General features: G+C 37.8%; 1 protein-coding gene across 1 annotated transcript in view; it reads left to right on the forward strand.

Annotated features, from left to right (window-relative positions):
- MCCC1 (methylcrotonyl-CoA carboxylase subunit 1) overlaps positions 1-18,249 on the forward strand; it is a 59,202-nt gene that overhangs the window by 21,308 nt on the left and 19,645 nt on the right. The window contains exons 8-12 of the mRNA XM_021692447.1: positions 3,565-3,676; positions 5,477-5,558; positions 12,777-12,904; positions 16,085-16,268; positions 17,985-18,094. Of these exons, the coding sequence (XP_021548122.1) occupies positions 3,565-3,676; positions 5,477-5,558; positions 12,777-12,904; positions 16,085-16,268; positions 17,985-18,094 (616 nt within the window). The remainder of the gene's footprint in view (positions 1-3,564; positions 3,677-5,476; positions 5,559-12,776; positions 12,905-16,084; positions 16,269-17,984; positions 18,095-18,249) is intronic.

An 18,249-nucleotide genomic window follows, 5' to 3' on the forward strand; every position in this document is an offset into this window, starting at 1 on the left:
CTGTCAGATAATAGCGGCCACAGGGCAAACCACCACCCTGTGGAATCTGGACAGCGTGTGAATACAGTGAATCATAGCCAGGAGCCGCTCACCCAGAGCAAAGCTCCTGGAGCCATAAACTGATAGGGACACTTCTGCGGGGATTATGATAAATTACTGGAGTCTGGGTGTGGACTAGCTTGATAGAAACTCCTCAAGGTCCAGTGTTAGGGGAACCCCAGATTTTCATGAGTTCTCCCTTCAAGAACAAAACCACGTTCTCACAGTGAAAATACAGGAAAAATTCCCTCCCATTTTGGGGCAGAGGGAGGAGAAAAGTAACCATTTGCGATTGGCCCAGAGTGGTCTTTTCTCCCTAACAAAGGCCAGCTCTCCAAGGGAAACTTTGCCAGCACCTTTTCTGTCCTGTGGGAAGGGCAGTTAGCCAACTCTAACCCGCTCGAGCTTTCCTGTTTCGTATAAGGAGAGAAAAAATGCTAAGAAACGCTTTTGGGGGCACCCGGCTGGCTCAGTCAGTGGAGCATGTGACTCTTGATCTCAGGGTCGTGGGTTCAAGCTCCATGCTGGTTGTACAGCTTACTTTAAAAATAAATATCTCCCTCTCCCTCTCCTGCTCCCCCTGCCTGTGCTCTCTCTCTCTGTCAAATAAAATCTTAAAAAAAAAAACAAAACACACATACATCCAAACAGATGGTGCTCATGAACATAGAAACCTGAAGCACACAGGGATACAGGCCCACTAAAAGACCAAGATTTAATCATTAGGTCATGGGATATGTTCCCTCCCCTGCACCCGTCTACCACATCACCAGGGCCCCAGTATAATAACAGGGTTTCAGCTGAAAGAACTGCAAGACACAGACTCTAATAAGAAGAGTTCTTAGTCAAAGACAACAGGAGAAACAAAACAAAACAAGGGCACTAGAGGAAACAAGCCTCTGGTACCTACAACTACTACAGACATTAAACCCAGTGTCCTAGCCAGATTCACATTAAACTTTACAGTAAAGGTCTGTGTTTACCTTACTTACTGTAAAGTGATACCTCATGTCCAGCTTTTAACAAAAAAATGACAAAGCGTGCTAAAATTTCGGTAAGAAAAAGCACAGTGTAAGGAGACAAAGCAAGCATCAGAACCACAGATTTTGGAATTATCAGATATAGAGTTTAAAGTAACTGATTAATATGTTAAGGGCTCTAATGGAGTGTGTAGACAGCATGCAAGAACATTTGGGAAATGTACGCAGAGAGATGGACGCTCTAAGAGAAAAGTCAAAAGAAAATGCTAGGAATCGTTGTATGCAAACAATGAATCATAGAACACTACATCAAAAACTAATGATGTACTGTATGGTGACTAACATAACATAAAAATAATAAAAAAAAGAAAATGCTAGGAATGAAACAATGTAACCGAAATGAAGAATGCAGTTGGTGGGCTCCTCAGTAGACTGGACGCAGCTGAGGAAAGAATCCGTGACTGAGAACATATGTCAATGGAAACTTCCCAAACTGAAATGCAAAAGAGAAATAAGAATGAAAAAAACGTAGTATCCAAGGTCTGTGGGACAATTTTTAGAGGTATAACATATGTGTTATTTGAATACTACAAGAATAAAGAAAGGAGCAGGAGAAATATTTGAAGTAATAATGGCCAAAAATGTTCCAAAATTAATGATAAACACCAAGCCACAGAACCAGGAAGCTCTGAGGACACCAAGCAGGATAAATGTCAAAACATTTTTTGAATCATATTCAAACTGCAGGAAACCAAAGACAAATAGAAAATCTTGGAAAAAACATGGGGATAAGAATGTCTTACCTATAGAGAAACAAGGTAAGAAATATATCAGACTTAAGCAAGAATGGGGGGAGTGAAATATTTATAAAGCGTTGAAAGAAAAAGAAAACTAACGTAGAACTCTGTATCCAGTGAACTTATCCTTCAAACAGGAGGGAGAAATAGACTTCTCAGACAAACGAAAGTTGAGGGACATTGTCATCACAGACTTGACTTGTAAGAAATGATAACAGAAGTTCTTCAGAGAGAAGGAAAATGATACAGGTCAGAAATTTAGATCTCCATAAAGAAAGGAAGAGTATTATGGGACGCCTGGGTGGCTCAGTTGGTTAAGCGACTGCCTTCGGCTCAGGTCATGATCCTAGAGTCCCTGGATCGAGTCCCGCATCGGGCTCCCTGCTCGGCAGGGCGTCTGCTTCTCCCTCTGACCCTCCTCCCTCTCATGTGTGCGCTCTCTCTCTCATTCTCTCTCAAATAAATAAAAAAAATCTTTAAAAAAAAAAAAGAAAGGAAGAGTATTAGAGAAAGAATAAATGAGGCTAAAATAAAATCTCTCATTTTTCTCTTCTCAATTGATCTCACAGACAACAGTTTGTCCAGAGAAATAATAGCAAGAAAGTGTTCAGTGATAATAGCTTAAAGATAAATGAAAAGAGGAGGAAAACTCAAGCAGGCAGATCCAAAAGGAAGAAATCAGCTCCTGTTATTTTGTCAAGAGAATGTGATGGACAGGTTGGAAAAGGTTAAAATTGAACATTCAGTAGAAATGGTATATCAAGAAACTAAATTATTCCAAGTGGTTTAATGAAGTGGCTTGATGAGGTGAACAAAAAAGGAAGAGAAATGAGCTGCTGTGCTAACACAGTACATTTACAAGACCCTTCCTGGTTTTTCTTTTATATTGTTTCTTTTTGACAATTTTTATTTTAAAAAATCAACAGAAAAAACATTTGCTGGTCACTCATTTCTACATCATGGTGGTGAATATGTGAGGTGAACTACAGAGTGAACATATCAAAATAAACCTTATGAGAAGAATGCTTTCATGTTCACCAAATGGTCTGTTTATATTTTCCTAAGTGTTCTGTGCATTTACTCTTAATATGATTTCTCATAATTTTACTATTTTAGATTCAACATTAAAGTGCCTTTTTTGTTTTTATGATATAATATTAGTAATATTTTAAAAAAATTAATAATCCATATTAATTTATTTCTTAACCTTTTTATGGATGAGCCATTGTAATTTTTAGTCTGCCTGAGCTTATAAAATCTGGCCATAAGGGTTGATTTTTAAAAATTCCCTGATCATGGGGTGCCTGGGTGGCTCAGTCGGTTGAGCAGCCGACTCTTGATTTCAGCTCAGGTCATGATCTCAGGTCTTGGGATTGAGCCCTGTGTTGGGCTCTGTGCTCAGTGGGGAGTCTGCTTCAGGATTCCCTGTCTCCCTCTGCTCCTCCCTCTGCTTGTGCTCTCTCTCTCTCTCAAATAAATGAATAACTATTTTAAAAAATAATAAAAAATAAAATAAAAATCCCCGGATCATAAAGTTTTCATTGGCTTTTCGAGAATACATGAAATATTTTGATGTGAGATTTATCAGTGTTTTCCTTGTCAGTTTGTACTTGTGACTTGCCCCTACTCTGAGATCATAAATATAGTCTCCTGTGTTTTCTTATTTCCTAGTCACTCCATGTATGTAATTTTTTTTTCTAGAATGTTTATTCTACAAATGGAAACTTTCTCATTGGGTTTTTAAATAGGCATGTAGAAGTCCAGGTGTTTGGTGACCACCATGGCAATGCTGTGTACTTGTTTGAAAGAGACTGTAGTGTACAGAGGAGACATCAGAAGATCATTGAGGAAGCCCCAGGGGTAAGGACCTTGTAAAGAAATTTGCAAGCTTCTCTATAATGTGAACCCCAGTCACTCTAATTTTCACATCAGGAATCTGGAGGTAGCGTCTCCTCCAAAGTCCTGCTGAATAACTGCTTCCCAGTGGTAGTATAATGATAAGGCCCCACTGGAGCCTTGGGGATGAGGAGGGGGTTGAAATTCCCAGGCTACCATACTGAGGGCACAGTAGGGCCACGATCCTTCTGGATGGTGTCTAGGAAAATCTACTCTGATCCAAGTACAGACTGTCCCTGACTTCACGATGGTTCAGGTTAGAATTTTTTTGCTTTACGGTGGTGCAAAAGTGATACATATTTAGTAGAAATACTTCGAATTTTGAATTTTGATCTTTTCCCAGGCTCTCTGTGTGGTATGCTACTCTCCTGGGCAGCAGCAGTGAGCCAGTCAGCCACACGGTCAGGAGAGTAAATAACTGATACACCTAAACTCGCTCTTACCCATACCCATTCTTACACTCTCTGTACTTGGTATTCAACAAATTATGTGAGATAGTCAGCCTTTTATTATGGAATAGCTGTTGTGTTAGATGATTCTGCCCAATTGTAGGCTAATGTAAGTGTTCTGAACACCTTTAAGGTAGACTAAGGATGTTTGGTAGGTTACATGTATTTAAATGAATTTTCAACTTCCAGTATTTTCAACTTATGATGGGTTTATCTGGACATAACCCCACTGTAAGTTGAGGAAGATCTGTATCTGACTTATAGTGAGCAATTGTATAATATTTCCATGTAGATTTTAAATTGTAATGAGAATGTTTGAGGAATGGATTGGCCTGGTTCATTGAATATATTTTTTATGAAGATTCTTTTATTTTAACTTCTGTTTGAGGCATCCCTAAAATATATTAGTCATCTTCCTACCATAAAAGTTTATTGTAGAGGAGAGAGATTTGCTATTATTTGGCATTTTTTTGCCCCTGTGGAATTAATTGTTTACATCTCTTCGGGTCTATCTCTTGATTGGTTTTGGTTGTCCTCTGGGTCAAGGCCTACTCCTAGAATTACCCCTTTTTGCATTTACTTTTTTTTGAGCCTACTACTGCTGTAGGCTTCTTTCTTTTCTAAGGTTTTGTATGTGGATTTTTTTTTTTTTTTTCCAGTAGGTACTTCTAAAAGGTCAGGGATCTGAGGTTTCTGGTTAATCAGTTTGTTGTTCTCATACTATATTCAAATTTTAATTTCTGTTGCAGAGTATATTATATCGTTCAAAGTAAATGTCAACAATAATTTCAGTAAAGCCTTATTTTCAAGTAGTGATTGCTTAAATATATGTCTGTAGAGCACTGTTTTAAAATATTAAAACCTTTGCCTACTTTTTAACCTACATTTCTTTTTATGAACCTTTCTTATTAGCTTGGAATCTTAAGGTTTACCGTTATTCCAAGATAATTATTGGGCACATGGCCCAGATTGCTCTACCATCTTAAAATAAAACAGTGATCAAAGTTTCATATTGATACATGTAATTGGACATACAGTCATGAAAGTTCTTATGTAGGTACAAAGGAGATCTATCATTATGCTGAATAATACCTGCAGTTCATAGAAATTACTAACAGAACCATTAAACTTTGGTATGGGGCTGTTGACTGTGGTATAGGATGTATTTCTTGATGAAATGTATAGCATTAGCTATTTATCCTTATTAACTCTTTAATGTAATATTTGATACCTAGAAATGCAATATTGGATCTTAATGGAAATTTCTAATAGGGCAAAGAACTAATGGAAATTTATTTTAAATATTTTTTTATAGCCTGGTATTAAACCTGAAATAAGAAAAAAGCTTGGAGAAGCTGCAGTCAGAGCTGCTAAAGCTGTAAATTATGTTGGAGCAGGTACGCTAAGATTTACTTTGAATAGAGGAGAAGAAATATTTATGTTCAGAAGGCAAAAGAAACTTACAACTTTTAAATCATTGTCTTTCAAACAAATTATACCCACTTTAAGAAATACATTTTACATTGAGACTCAGTATATACACATATTTATGTCTATATACATGTATATTTGGAAAAAAAATTCACTAAACAGTACTTACCCTAATTACGTGTAATGCTGTTTGATATTTTCTATTCCATTTTAAAATAAAATCACTAAAATGATTTCCTTTGCCTCTTTTAAAATTAGTAAACTTTAATTTTTTAGGTTCACAGCTAAAGTGAGTGGTAAGTGCAGAGTTCCCATACCCTCCATCCCCACACTTGGCGTAGCCTCCCCAAGTACCAGCATCCCACACCAGAGTGGTTCATTTGTTACAATCAACAAACCTACAGTGACACATCATTATCACCCAGAATCCATAATTTACATTAGGGTTCACTCTTAATATTGTGCATTCTATGACATTGTTGTACAGTGTACATTTGGAAAAATGTATAATGACATGTATTCACCATTGTAGTATCATACAGAGTATTTTCAGTGCCCTAAATAGCCTCTGTGCTCTGCTCTTTATCTCTTCCTGTCTTTAACTCCTGACAATCTCTGATCTTTCTGTTGCCTCCATAGTTCTGTCTTTTCCAGAATATCATACAGTTGGAATCATACAGTTTGTAGCCTTTTAAGATTGGCTTCTTTCACTTAATAATATGCATTTAAGTTTCCTCCATGTCTTTTCATGGGTTGATCATTTCTGTTTAGTGTTGAATAATATTCCATTGTCTGGATGTACCACAGTTTATCCTGTCACCTACTGAAGGATATCTTGGTTGCTTTCTAAGTTTGGCAATTATAAATCAAACTATTCTAACAATCTATGTGCAGAGTTCTGTGTGGGCATAGGTGTGGGCATAGTTTCAATTTATTTAGGTAAATAAGAAGTTTAATCGCTGGGTCATATGGTAAGAATATGTTTAGTTTTGTAAGAAACTGCCAAACTTTCTTCCAGAGTGGCTGTACCATTTTGCATCCTCACCAGCAATGTATAAGAGTTCCTATTGCTCCACATCTTCACTAGCATTTGGTATGATCAGCGTTCTATTCTAATAGGTGTATAGTTGTATCTCATTTTAATTTGCATTTCCCTGATAACATGATTGGAGCATCTTCTCATATGCTTGCTTGCCATTGGTGTTTCTTCTTTAGTGAGGTCTGTTCAAGTGTTTTGCCCATTTTTTAAATTGGTTTGTTTGTTTTCTTATTGAGTTTTACGACTCCTCAGTACATTTTGGATAGTAGTCCTTTATCAGAGGTGTCTTTTGCAAATATTTTCTCCCAGTCTGTGGTTTATCTTCTCATTCTCTTGACATTATCTTTTGCAGAGCATAACTTTTTAATTTTAATGAAGCCTGGCTTATCAATTATTTCCTTAATGAATTGTGCCTTTGCTGTTGTACCTAAAAAGGCATCACCACACCCAAGGTCATCTAGGTTTTCTCCTACTGTCTTCTAGGAATTTTATAGTTTTGTGTTCCAAATTTAGGTCTATGGTCCATTTTGTTAATTTTTCTGAGAGTATAAGATCTGTGCCTAGATTCATTTTTTTTGTATGTAGACATACACCATATACTATTCCAACACCATTTTTTGAAAAGACTATCTTTGCTCCATTGTATTGCCTTTGCTCCTTTGTCAAAGATCAATTGACTGTATTTATATAGGTCTGTTTCTGGGCTGCCTATTCTGTTCCACTGATCTATTTGTTCTTTTCCCAGTACTTCATTATTTTGTATACTGTAGCTTTATAGTAAATCTTGAACTCAATGTCAGTCCTCCAACTTTGTTTTTCTCCTTCAATACTGAATTGGCTATCCTGGGTCTTTTGCCTTTTCCTATAAAACACTAGAATCAGTCTTTTGATATCCACAAAATAACTTGCTGGAGTTTTAATTGGGATTGTGTTGTTTCTATACAACAAGTTGGGAGAACTGACATCTTGACAATGTTGAGTCTTCCTTTCCATGAACATGGAATATCTTTCCATTTTGTTCTGCCTTGACTTCTTTCATCAGAGTTTTGTAATTTTTCTCATATAGATCTTATATATATTTTGTTAGATTTATACCTATTTCATTTTGGGGGTGCTTGTGTAGATGGTATTGTGTTTTTAATTTCAAATTCTACTTGTTCATCATTGGTATATAGGAAAACAATTGACTTTTGTATATTAACCTTGTATCCTGCAAGCTTCTTAGGTTTGTAGTTCTAGAAGTTTGTCAGTTCTTTTGGATTTTTCTACATAGACAAGTCATCTGTGATGAGACAGTTTCATTTCTTCCTTCTCAATCTGTATACCTTGTATTTCCTTTTCTTACCTCATTGCATTACTAGGACTTTCAGTATGATGTTGAAAGGGGTGGTGAGAATGGACATCCTTCCCTTATTTCTTTTCTTAGTAGGAAATCTTCTAGTTTCTCACCATAAAATATAATATTAGCTGTGGGTTCTTGTAAATCTTCTTTATCAAATTAGGAAGTTCCTCTCCATTAGTAGTTTGTTGAGAGTTTTTATTATAATTAGATATTGGATTTCATCCAGTGCTTTTTCTGCATCTATTGATACAGTCATATGATTCTTCTTTAGCTTGTTGATGTGATGGATTACATTAATTGATTTTCAAATGTTGGACCAGCCTTGCATACCTGGGATAAATCCCATTTGGTCATGGTATATATTTACTTTTGTACATTACTGGATTTGATTTGCTAATATTTTTTTGAGGACTGTTGCATCCATGTTCATAAGAGATACTGATTTGTAGTTTTTTTATAATAGCTTTCTCTCGTTTTGGTATTAAGGTAATGCTGGTCTCATAAAATGAGTTAGGAAATATTCTGTTTTCTATGTTCTGGAAGAAATTATAGAAAATTGGTGTAAATTCTACCTTCAGTGTTTGATAGAACTCACCAGTGAACCAATCTGGGTCTATTTTGGAGGTTTGGGAGGTTATTAATGATTATTTCAACTTCCTTAGTAGATATAGGCCTATTCAGATTGTTTCAGAGTGATTTTTTCTTGTGTGACTTTTGGCAGATTGTGTCTTTCAAGGAATTGGTCTGTTTCATCTAGGTTATCAAATTTATAGGCATAGAGTTGTTCATAATATATTTTTAATATCCTGTCAACCATAAGACCTATAGTAATTTCCCTTCTTTCATTTCTGGTATTAATAATTTGTCTCTTCTCTCTTATTTTTTTTCTTAAACAACTTGGCTAGAAGCTTATGTATGTTATTGATCTTTTCAAAGAACTGACTTCTGGTTTTATTTGTCTTCTCTATAGATTTTCTGTTTTCAATTTCAAAAATTTCTACTCTATTATTTCTTTTCTCTTGCTTACTTTGGAATTAATTTGCTGTTCTTTTTCTAGTTTCCTAAAATGGAAGCTTAATTTTAGATCTTTCTTCTCTTCAAATATATGGATTCAGTGGTATAAATTTCCCTCTAAGCACTGCTTTCAGTGCATCTCACAAATTTTGAAAAGTTGCATTTCTATTTTCATTTAGTTTAAAATATTTTTAAAATTCACTTGGGATTTCTTCTTTGACCCATGTTTTACTTGGTACTGTGTTATTTAATCTGCAAGTATTTGGAGATTTTTTTCCCAGCTATCTTTTCTATTACTGATTTCTAGTTCAATTGATTTTTAATTTAACTGTGGTCTTGAGAGCAAACATTGTATATCTATTCTTTTAAATTTGTTAAGGTTTTTTCTGTGACCCTGAATGTGATCTGTCTTGGTGAATGTTCCATGTAAGTTTGAAAATATGTAATCTGCTATTGTTGGATAAAGTAGTCTATAGACATCAATTATATCCCATTTATTGATAGTGCTATTGAGTTCAACTATGTCCTTACTTTTCTGCCTGCTAGATTTGTCCATTTCTGATAGAGGGGTGTTAAAATCTCCAGCTGTATTAGTGGATTCATCTATTTGCAGTTCTCAGTTTTTACTCTCAGTTTTTATCCCATGTATTTTAATACTCTCTTCTTAGGTGCATACACGTTAAGGTTGTTGTGTCTTTTTGGAATATTGACCTATATGGCATTTTCCTTCTCTCTAAAGAACTTCTTTTAACATTTCTTGCAAGATAGATCCACTGCCAATAAATTTTCTCAATTTTTGTTTATTTGAAACAGTCCCTATTTCTCTTTCATTTGGAAGGATAACTCCACAAGGTAACAGAATACCAAGTTGATGATTTTTTTTCCCACTCAAGACCTTAAATAACACTCCACTCTTCTTGCTTGCATCGTTTCTGAAGAGAATCATATGTAATTCTTATCTTTTCTCCTTTATAAGTAAGGTGTTTCCCCTCCGCCACAGATTCTTTCAGGATTCATTCATTCATTCATTCATTTTTATTTTCTGTACTTTGAAAATGATATGATATGCCTAGGTATAGGGGTTTTTTGGCATTTATCCTGCTTGGGATAAATGACCCAAAGGTGTGGGTCTGACCTTCCAGAGGTGTGGTTCAATGTCTCAACATTAATTTGAGAAAATTCTTAGTCATTATTGCTTCAATAATGTTTCTGGTCCTTTCTTTTTTATTCTTTTGGTATTCTCATTATGTATCTGTTACACCTTGTCTAGTTGTCCACAGTTCTTGGATATTCTGTTTTGGTTTTTTCAGTCTTTTTTGTCTTTGCCATTAGTTTTGGAAGTTTCTTTTGTCATATTATGTCATATCAGCTCAGAGATTGTTTCCTTAGCTGTGTCCAGTCTACCGATGAGCCCACCAAAGGCATTCTTCATTTCTATTACAGTGTTTTGATTTCTAGCATTTCTTTTTGATTCCTTGTATTTCCATGTTTCTTATGTTATCCATGTGGGTTCTTGCATGTGTCTACTTTTTCCATTAAAACTGTTAGTGTACTAATCAAAATGTTTTTAAGTTCTTGGTCTGGGGATGCCTGGGTGGCTCAGTCGGTTAAGCATCTGCCTCTGGCTCCGGTCATGATCCCAGGGTCCTGGGATCGAGTCCCGCATCGGGCTCCTTGCTCAACAGGGAGCCTACTTCTCCCTCTGCCTCTCTCCCCTGCTTGTGCTGTCTCTCTCTCTCTCTCTCTCACAAATAAATTTTAAAAATCTTTAAAAAAAAAAGTTCTTGGTCTGATTATTCCAATATTTCTGTCATATCTGAATCAAGTTCTGATGCTTTTTCAGTTTCTTTAAACTGTTTTTTGCCTCTTAGTGTGCCTTGTGATTTATTTCTTGATAGCCAGACCTGAGGTACCAGGTAAAAAGAACTGTGGTGAACCAGTCTTTAGTCATGTGCTGATTAGGTGTGGGGGAGGGGAGGTGTTCTATAGTCCTAGGATTATGTCTTAAGTTTTTTGGTGAGCTTGTGCCCTGAATTTCACCAGTGCATCTCAGTTTGTTTTTTTGCTGGTTTGTTTTGATTTATTCATTTGTGGGGGACAGGATGGCTGGAGATGTGTATTTCCCTTCCTTCAGTTCTGTTAATTAGGCTCCGGTGAAACCCCCATAGTTTAGGCTCTAGTAAAATAGTTCTCTTATGGACAAACCTTGGTCAGAATAGAACTCTGGTGTACTTCAAATGATTCCTTTTCCCCTTCCACTGCTAGAGGGTCAAGGGAATTTTTCTCCAGTATTCACTGTGAGGACCTGATAGAGCTTCTGGAGGTAAAACACAAAAGTATGGGGAGCTGTCCTTGGGGATTGTGACTCTCAAGAGTCGTCCACACTGAGCGTCCAGCAACTTGTCGGTTACAGCCCGGTTTTTCCTCCTCTGGTACTTGTTCCTTAGAAGTTTTGTTCATGGGTTTCTGTTCCAGTAAGTTGTGAATCTCTGTATTTGCCTGTCTCTCTGATTTTGGGGGCAGCGGTTTGCCCTGTGACCTCATATCTCTGATGGATCTGAGGAAAATTGTTCATTTTTCAGTTTATTTGGCTTTTTACTCTTGTCGGGTTAGAATGGTGACTTCTTAGTTTCTTATGGACGAGAAACTGGAAGTCTTCACTAAATTTTTATAAGGCACTAATGGCTTATGACCCCCAGTTTGAGAAACAGTCTTAAATTATATGGAACTACTTTCAGCTAAGTGAAAAAAAACTCAAACACAAAACACTGTGTAGTATATGATTTCATTTATATGACATTCTAGAAAAAACTAAGGTTGCCTGGGGCCAGTGACCCAGGGCAGGGTCTGACTGCAAAGGGGAACAAGGGAATGAACATTTTGGATGATGGAAAGGTTTTGCATTTTCATGGTGGTGGTGGTGGTGTTTCTATGGTGTTTCTATGACTGTATTCAGTTGCAATTGAACACACTTCCCCACGCTTAAAATGGATAAATTTTATTATATTTTATTATATTAAATTATACCTTAATAAAGTTGGAAAAGATGTAGCTTTAGTTGCTAAACAATCTTCCAAAGGATCACCAGCTAAAGGACTTTTAAAGGAAACCTGCAAAGCCCACAATCAGGAGGAAAAAATGTTATTATATTTATTCTACTGGGCTAGAGGGAGGTGGGATGTCACAGTGTGAGGTTCCAGGGATCTTGGTGCCCCGAAGCCATAACACATGGTCCAGCCATGTTCTCGTTGCTGCAGCCGTTGAGACTACTCACAACTTGGGCTTACCCTTTGCTGAAAACCCCAAACATACTTTTCTTTTGCTAGATTTCATGTGGCTCCCTATTTTTTAGTAACAATCATTTGCTGCTGCAAAATGTGAGCTATTTTCTTCACGAAATGCAAAATGTTTACCATTGAATGAAGGCAGCATTAAAAGTTGATGTGATTTGTTTCTCTCTCTGGTTTCGGGAGACAAACCATAAGAGACTGTTAACTATAGGAAACTGAGGGTTGCTGGAGAGGAGGTGGGTGTGGGATGGGGTAACTGGGGGATGGGCATTAAGGAGGGCACGTGATGGAATGGAGCACTAGGTGTTATATACCACTGATGAATCACTGAACTTGACCTCTGAAACTAATACTACGCTGTATGTTAATTAATTGAATTTAAATAAAATAAAGTTTAAAAAAATATATTAATAAGAAGTTGATGTGATACATCATAGAAGATTTTGATTTCTACTGATCATATGCTATTGAAATGTGACTGTTGTATTTTATCTTTTAGGAACCGTGGAGTTTATTATGGACTCAAAGCACAATTTCTACTTCATGGAAATGAATACAAGGCTGCAAGTGGAACATCCTGTTACTGAGATGATCACAGGAACTGACTTGGTGGAGTGGCAGCTTAGGGTGGGAGTATTTTTTCTGTTAAAGATCAGTCTTGCCTCCTAAAAGAAGGTGTCACTTTGGACAAGGGTTCAATTCTTGGTGGTTGTCATGAGGACAGGAAAATGGGCAGTTAAAGATGATATTTCATTTGTTGCTGTGACATTATTGTCACTTTATGGACTCAGATTTCTAACCTGTCACTTACCATCATTTCTCTTCAGCATGGGGTAGCCTAAGGCAAGGGGCAAGTGAGATGCTGCTACTGAGGCTTTCTTGTGACCACATTATCTCAACACCAAAGCCTCGTGCTCTACCTGAGGTCACATTATTCTGGGCTGGGCCATCATTTGATTTTAGAGTCAGGACAGATGCTAGCCCCAGTGAAATGAGCTAAGGAAGAGCTGGGAATGAAGAGCCAAGGTAATGGTCTAGACCAATAGAGTGAGCCACATGCAAGTGCTGACTTGCACACTGTTGTTGCCTGTGGTAGGATAAGTATAGCCCATTCAGAATAAGTGTTTAGAAATTTTTATAGCATTTTTGACATTGCTATGATACGTGTACTATATGTTACAAAAGTGTAAGTCTATAATTGTTCCTTTTTTATAAATAGTTTGAGAAACGCTGGCCTGAACTAGAGTTCCACAAAGCATATTCCTTCAAATAAGAATACCTTAGTCTGTTTTACTCTCATTATTGAAAACAGTTGATTTTATAGCCTTTTTTAATATGAGAAAAATGTTTTAAGTACTATAAATACTTTTGATCTCTGTAGGATTCTTGGTTCTTTATATATTCTGAATCTAAATTTTTTGTGTGTGTGTTGTGATGCTAAAGGCTTAATTATTTTGCTAATTTTGTCTTTTCAGAATGTCGATGGACAGTAATATCATGTTCCTTTTGCTGGTTCCTTGGGGATGATTGGTGGTTTTAGTTGAGCCATAAGATTCTTTGGGGCCTCTGTAGCCTTGGGAGCTAGTGAAAGCCAGGCACATCAGGCTAGTAAGTGTTAGTAAGTGATGGGAAAATTGTAGCGGATTTAGAAAGTTCTAGAAAGAGTGCTTCTGTTTCCAGAATTAAAGGAAAGGGGGATATTTTTTTTTTTCCTGAAGCAGTAATTGAGAGAGTCCAGAATTTTTTTTTTTAGATTTATTTATTTATTTTAAAGGCGGTGGGGGGGCAGAGGGAGAAGGAGAAAAAGTCAGATTCCGCACTGAGTGCAGAGCCTGACGTGGGGCTCAATCTCATGACCTGGAGATTTCAACTTGAGCCGAAACCAGAGTCAGACGTTTAACTGACTATGCCACCCCAGCGCCCCAGGAGTCCAGAATTTTGAAATCATGATGGATAAAAGGTTTCTAGGGAAGGGAAGAGAAAGCTTTTGGGCATAAGGGGAACCAGTAGACTTTTATTTCTGCATCTCAAGAAATTGCAAGAGCTTTGAAGTCCCTTTAAAAAGAGAAGTAGGCTTTTCTTATCTCGGAGTGGGGGGCTGGAATTCTTGAACTGATGGATACCACTGGACCTCATTTACAATGTTCAAGGCACTTTGGAGTCTTGCTTCCAGGCAGCGGTAAAACAAGGGGCCTCACCATTTGGTGAGTTCAAGCTCTAGGATCAGCCTCTGGAGTCAAAGGCTCACTACAACGAGGCTGCAATGTTGTCAGCATCTAGGCTGCAGACTCAGGTGGGTAGCCGTGTCCAGGGGAAGCTGGGGAGAAGATCCAAGGTCCAGGAGTTCCAAAGAGTCAATGTCTAAGCCTGAGAGAACTCACATGGCACAGATTTCCAAGGCTCCAGAGGCACGGGGCCTGTCTCTTCTGAGCCCAGATAGAAGCCAACCCGAGAGGAAAATAGGCAAAGATAAGCCAGGTTGAAATGGGGCTATATAGTCAGAAATAAGATCACATCATGAAATATGGACACATGGTCATTCTTGTTTATATCAAGACAAATAGGATTCTTTATTAAAACATTAAAAAGTATTTCATTATAAAGGATAAGAATGAAATGACAATAGCTAACACTTGTGTAGTGCTTACTATATGCACTTTTCTCTGTAGCATCAAGAGGTTAAGAAACATGCCCAGAACAGAGGAAGTATAGAGACAGAATTTGAACCCAGGCAATAGGGCTGCAGTCTGTGGTTCAAAACACCATGTCATAAAGGCATTCAGTGTAGTTCATTTTCCTTTCATTCTTAACTGCTGTGGTTCCTGATTTTTCTTATCTACAGATTTAGAGAGATGAAACCTTTGCCTCTGTTTCATGCTTACCTCCTTAGTTGCAAGTAGTGCTAAATTACTTAGTTTCTTCCCCTGTATCTTTTGCTTTCTCAGTTCTTTTCTCATCTTGGAGGACAATTTAAGGAGAGAGGAGAGAGAGAGAGAGTGACAGCATGTCCTCCAATAGCCTTTTCCAAATTAATACTAGTTGAAGAGAGAGAGTTGTTGTATTGGTACATAACAGTCAGTGTGATTGTAGTAGTGATAGACAATGATGGTCATCCTGCTTATAATCTGGTATCATGCAATATGGGTTAACATAACAAAATTGAAAAATCAGCATGTTCCCCTTTCTGTTTTGCTTTATCACTCACTTGGTGATGAAGATGACAAAAATGGGGGCACCTGGCTGGCTCAGTGGGTAGAGTGTATGACTCTTGATCTCAGGGTGGTGAGTTTGAGCCCCACATTGGGTGTAGAGATTACTTAAATAAATAAACTTTAAAAAAAAAAAAAAGGTTAACAAAGATGACAAATGCCACCCTTTAGCCATAGCTGTGAGTGTAGTCCTAAACACCAACTAATAATTAGTATAAAAAGAAGATTGGTTTGGTAACTGAGCACTGATGTTTTAAATGAAAATGGATTATCTTGCCAGTAAGAACTTTTAATTGTATTACATTGAAAAAACAGTGATTTTTATATTTATAATTTAGTCATCAGTTCACCTGCTTTTTCTACTTTAAAGACTCTAGAAATCCATTGTACTTAATACATTATTTCCAAGCTGCATCTGTTTTTTAACCTATTTTTGTTTTTGCCTCAAACTCGGGGACGTGAGGAAAATAATAGTTTTTATTTGGCTTCGTTATAAAGCCCGAATGCACATTTTCCATGGAAAAAGGCAAGACCATCAACTTACCAGGTCTCATAGGTGCTATAAGGGGGATTTTCACAGAAGCACATCTTTCACCAGATTGCAGCAGGAGAGAAGATTCCTTTGAGCCAGGAAGAAATAACTCTGCAGGGCCATTCCTTTGAAGCTAGAATATATGCAGAAGATCCTGACAATAACTTCATGCCCGGGGCTGGGCCATTAGTGCATCTCTCCACCCCTCAGGCAGACCTTTGCACTAGGATCGAAACTGGAGTGAGACAAGGTAAAGTGAATTCAATGAAAAGTCTCGGTCTTGTGGAATTTTCGGTGCATTACTATTTCTGGACAGCATCTTTTCCCTGTGTCTTATGGAAATGTTTAGTATGTTTTAGAATAAAGGACTTAATTGGTTTCTCATTAATCTTTTTTTTTTTTTTCTGGAATAGTTATTTTAAAAAAATAACTAGTATTTTTACACAGTATGCCCTTTGTTGAAATGTAGCAGTACTTGTTCAAACCTAAATAACAAACATTTTGCGTATACTCTTTCATATTTCTACTCCTCCTAGTTCTAAAAGTGATTTAAGGCACTGATCCCCGCTATGCCCAATGCCCTCTGCCTTCAAGGGACTTAAAGTCAAGCTGGAGAATTAATATATAAACTCAGTGTAAGCGAAACAACAATAAAAGAAAGAGAAAACAATAACAGCACAAGAGCTGTCATAGCGTGTGATTACCAGCAATGGTCATAACAATTATTTAGCGCATACGGTGTACTACATACACTGTTCCAGGTGACTTTTTTTATATGGGCTGAACTACCCTGTGAGTAGGTGTTATTATCAATCCCATTTTCCAGATGAGGACACCAGGGCACAGAGAAGTTAGGTGACTTGCCCAAGGTCACCCTTGGAGCCAAGATTCAGACCCAGTCTCTCTGGCTCCAGAGTCCATGCTCTGAGCTCCTGCCACCTTGACTTTAGCTGCCAGAGAAGTTATCCGGGTGGTGAATGTTGAAAAGCAGTTCTCAGCATTAGAGGTTATGTTAGGCCAATACAGCCCGGACACATTTCGAAGAGGAAATGTGGAGTGGATTTGAGTAGCAGATTGAACAGCATGCAGAACAGTGAAGAAAGGAGAGCTTAACTCCAGGTATGGTGGAGGAACTGTAAGAAAACATGTGGCCGGAGAAAAGGGGTCAGGATGGTGAATAGTTGGAGGTGCAGCTAGAGGTCCAGGTTGAAAGCAGATCACGTAGTGTCTTGAAAGCCAAAATGAGGAGTCAGGACCTCTTGAGGGCAAAGTGGAAGAATTTTGAGAACTCTGGCTAAACCACAGCAAGATTTAGTAGTCAGTGCCTTTTTTTAACTTAATAGCAGAACACTTTAGAGAGAAAAGAGAACGCTCGCAATGGAAAAGAAAGAATCTGCAGGGCAAACAAAACTTGCAGTGTAATTTAATAAAGGTGCTCGAGGGATAACAGAGGTGTAATTCTGCGAAGGACTCCCAGATTCACATCTCGGCACTGGGAGCATCATCTACTCCAAGAAGCTTCCCCAGCTCTCCTCTTCTGCGTTCCCCAAGCCCCTTGTGTATTCCTCAGGCACTTTCCTTATTATACTGTTTTACAGTAACCTTTTACTCCTTGTCTAGTTTTCCCACTATATTGTAAGTTTCTTCCATGTTATATTTGCAGCACCTTGCTCAGGCCTGGGCCTAGAAGTGTTCAGTATGTTTTGGTGAGTGATGGGGTGGATAGGTGGGTGGATGATGGATAAGGGAGTGTAATCTAACCCCTTGATTTTATAGATGAAGACCCTGGGTCTTAAACCCCTGCGAGCCTCAGTTCCTCATGAATAAAACAGTGGTAACGATATCTGTCATGCAAGAGCTCCTGAAGATTAAGTGTGAAATGAGCATAAAGCCCCAGCAGAATGTCTTGCATGTCATACTTTATCACTTTGAGTTTTGACTGTGGTTACTGGTTTTTCAATTTCAGGAGATGAGGTTTCAGTGCATTATGACCCCATGATAGCAAAGCTGGTTGTATGGGCTGCAGATCGCCAGGCGGCCTTGACGAAACTGAGGTACAGCCTTCGTCAGTACAATGTGAGTGCCCTGGGGCAATGTTGGGGACCCTGATGATCTGTGTATCTCCACAGCCAAGTATGGCTGTCATGATTGGTCAGCCTTTGTCCTTGTCGGCTTATTTCCACCAGTTACCCACATGTCAGGAACAAACTGATTTCACATTCCCATGGGTC

The sequence above is a fragment of the Neomonachus schauinslandi genome, chromosome 1 (assembly GCF_002201575.2).
Source record: "Neomonachus schauinslandi chromosome 1, ASM220157v2, whole genome shotgun sequence".
In the NCBI taxonomy this organism is placed as follows: domain Eukaryota; kingdom Metazoa; phylum Chordata; class Mammalia; order Carnivora; family Phocidae; genus Neomonachus; species Neomonachus schauinslandi.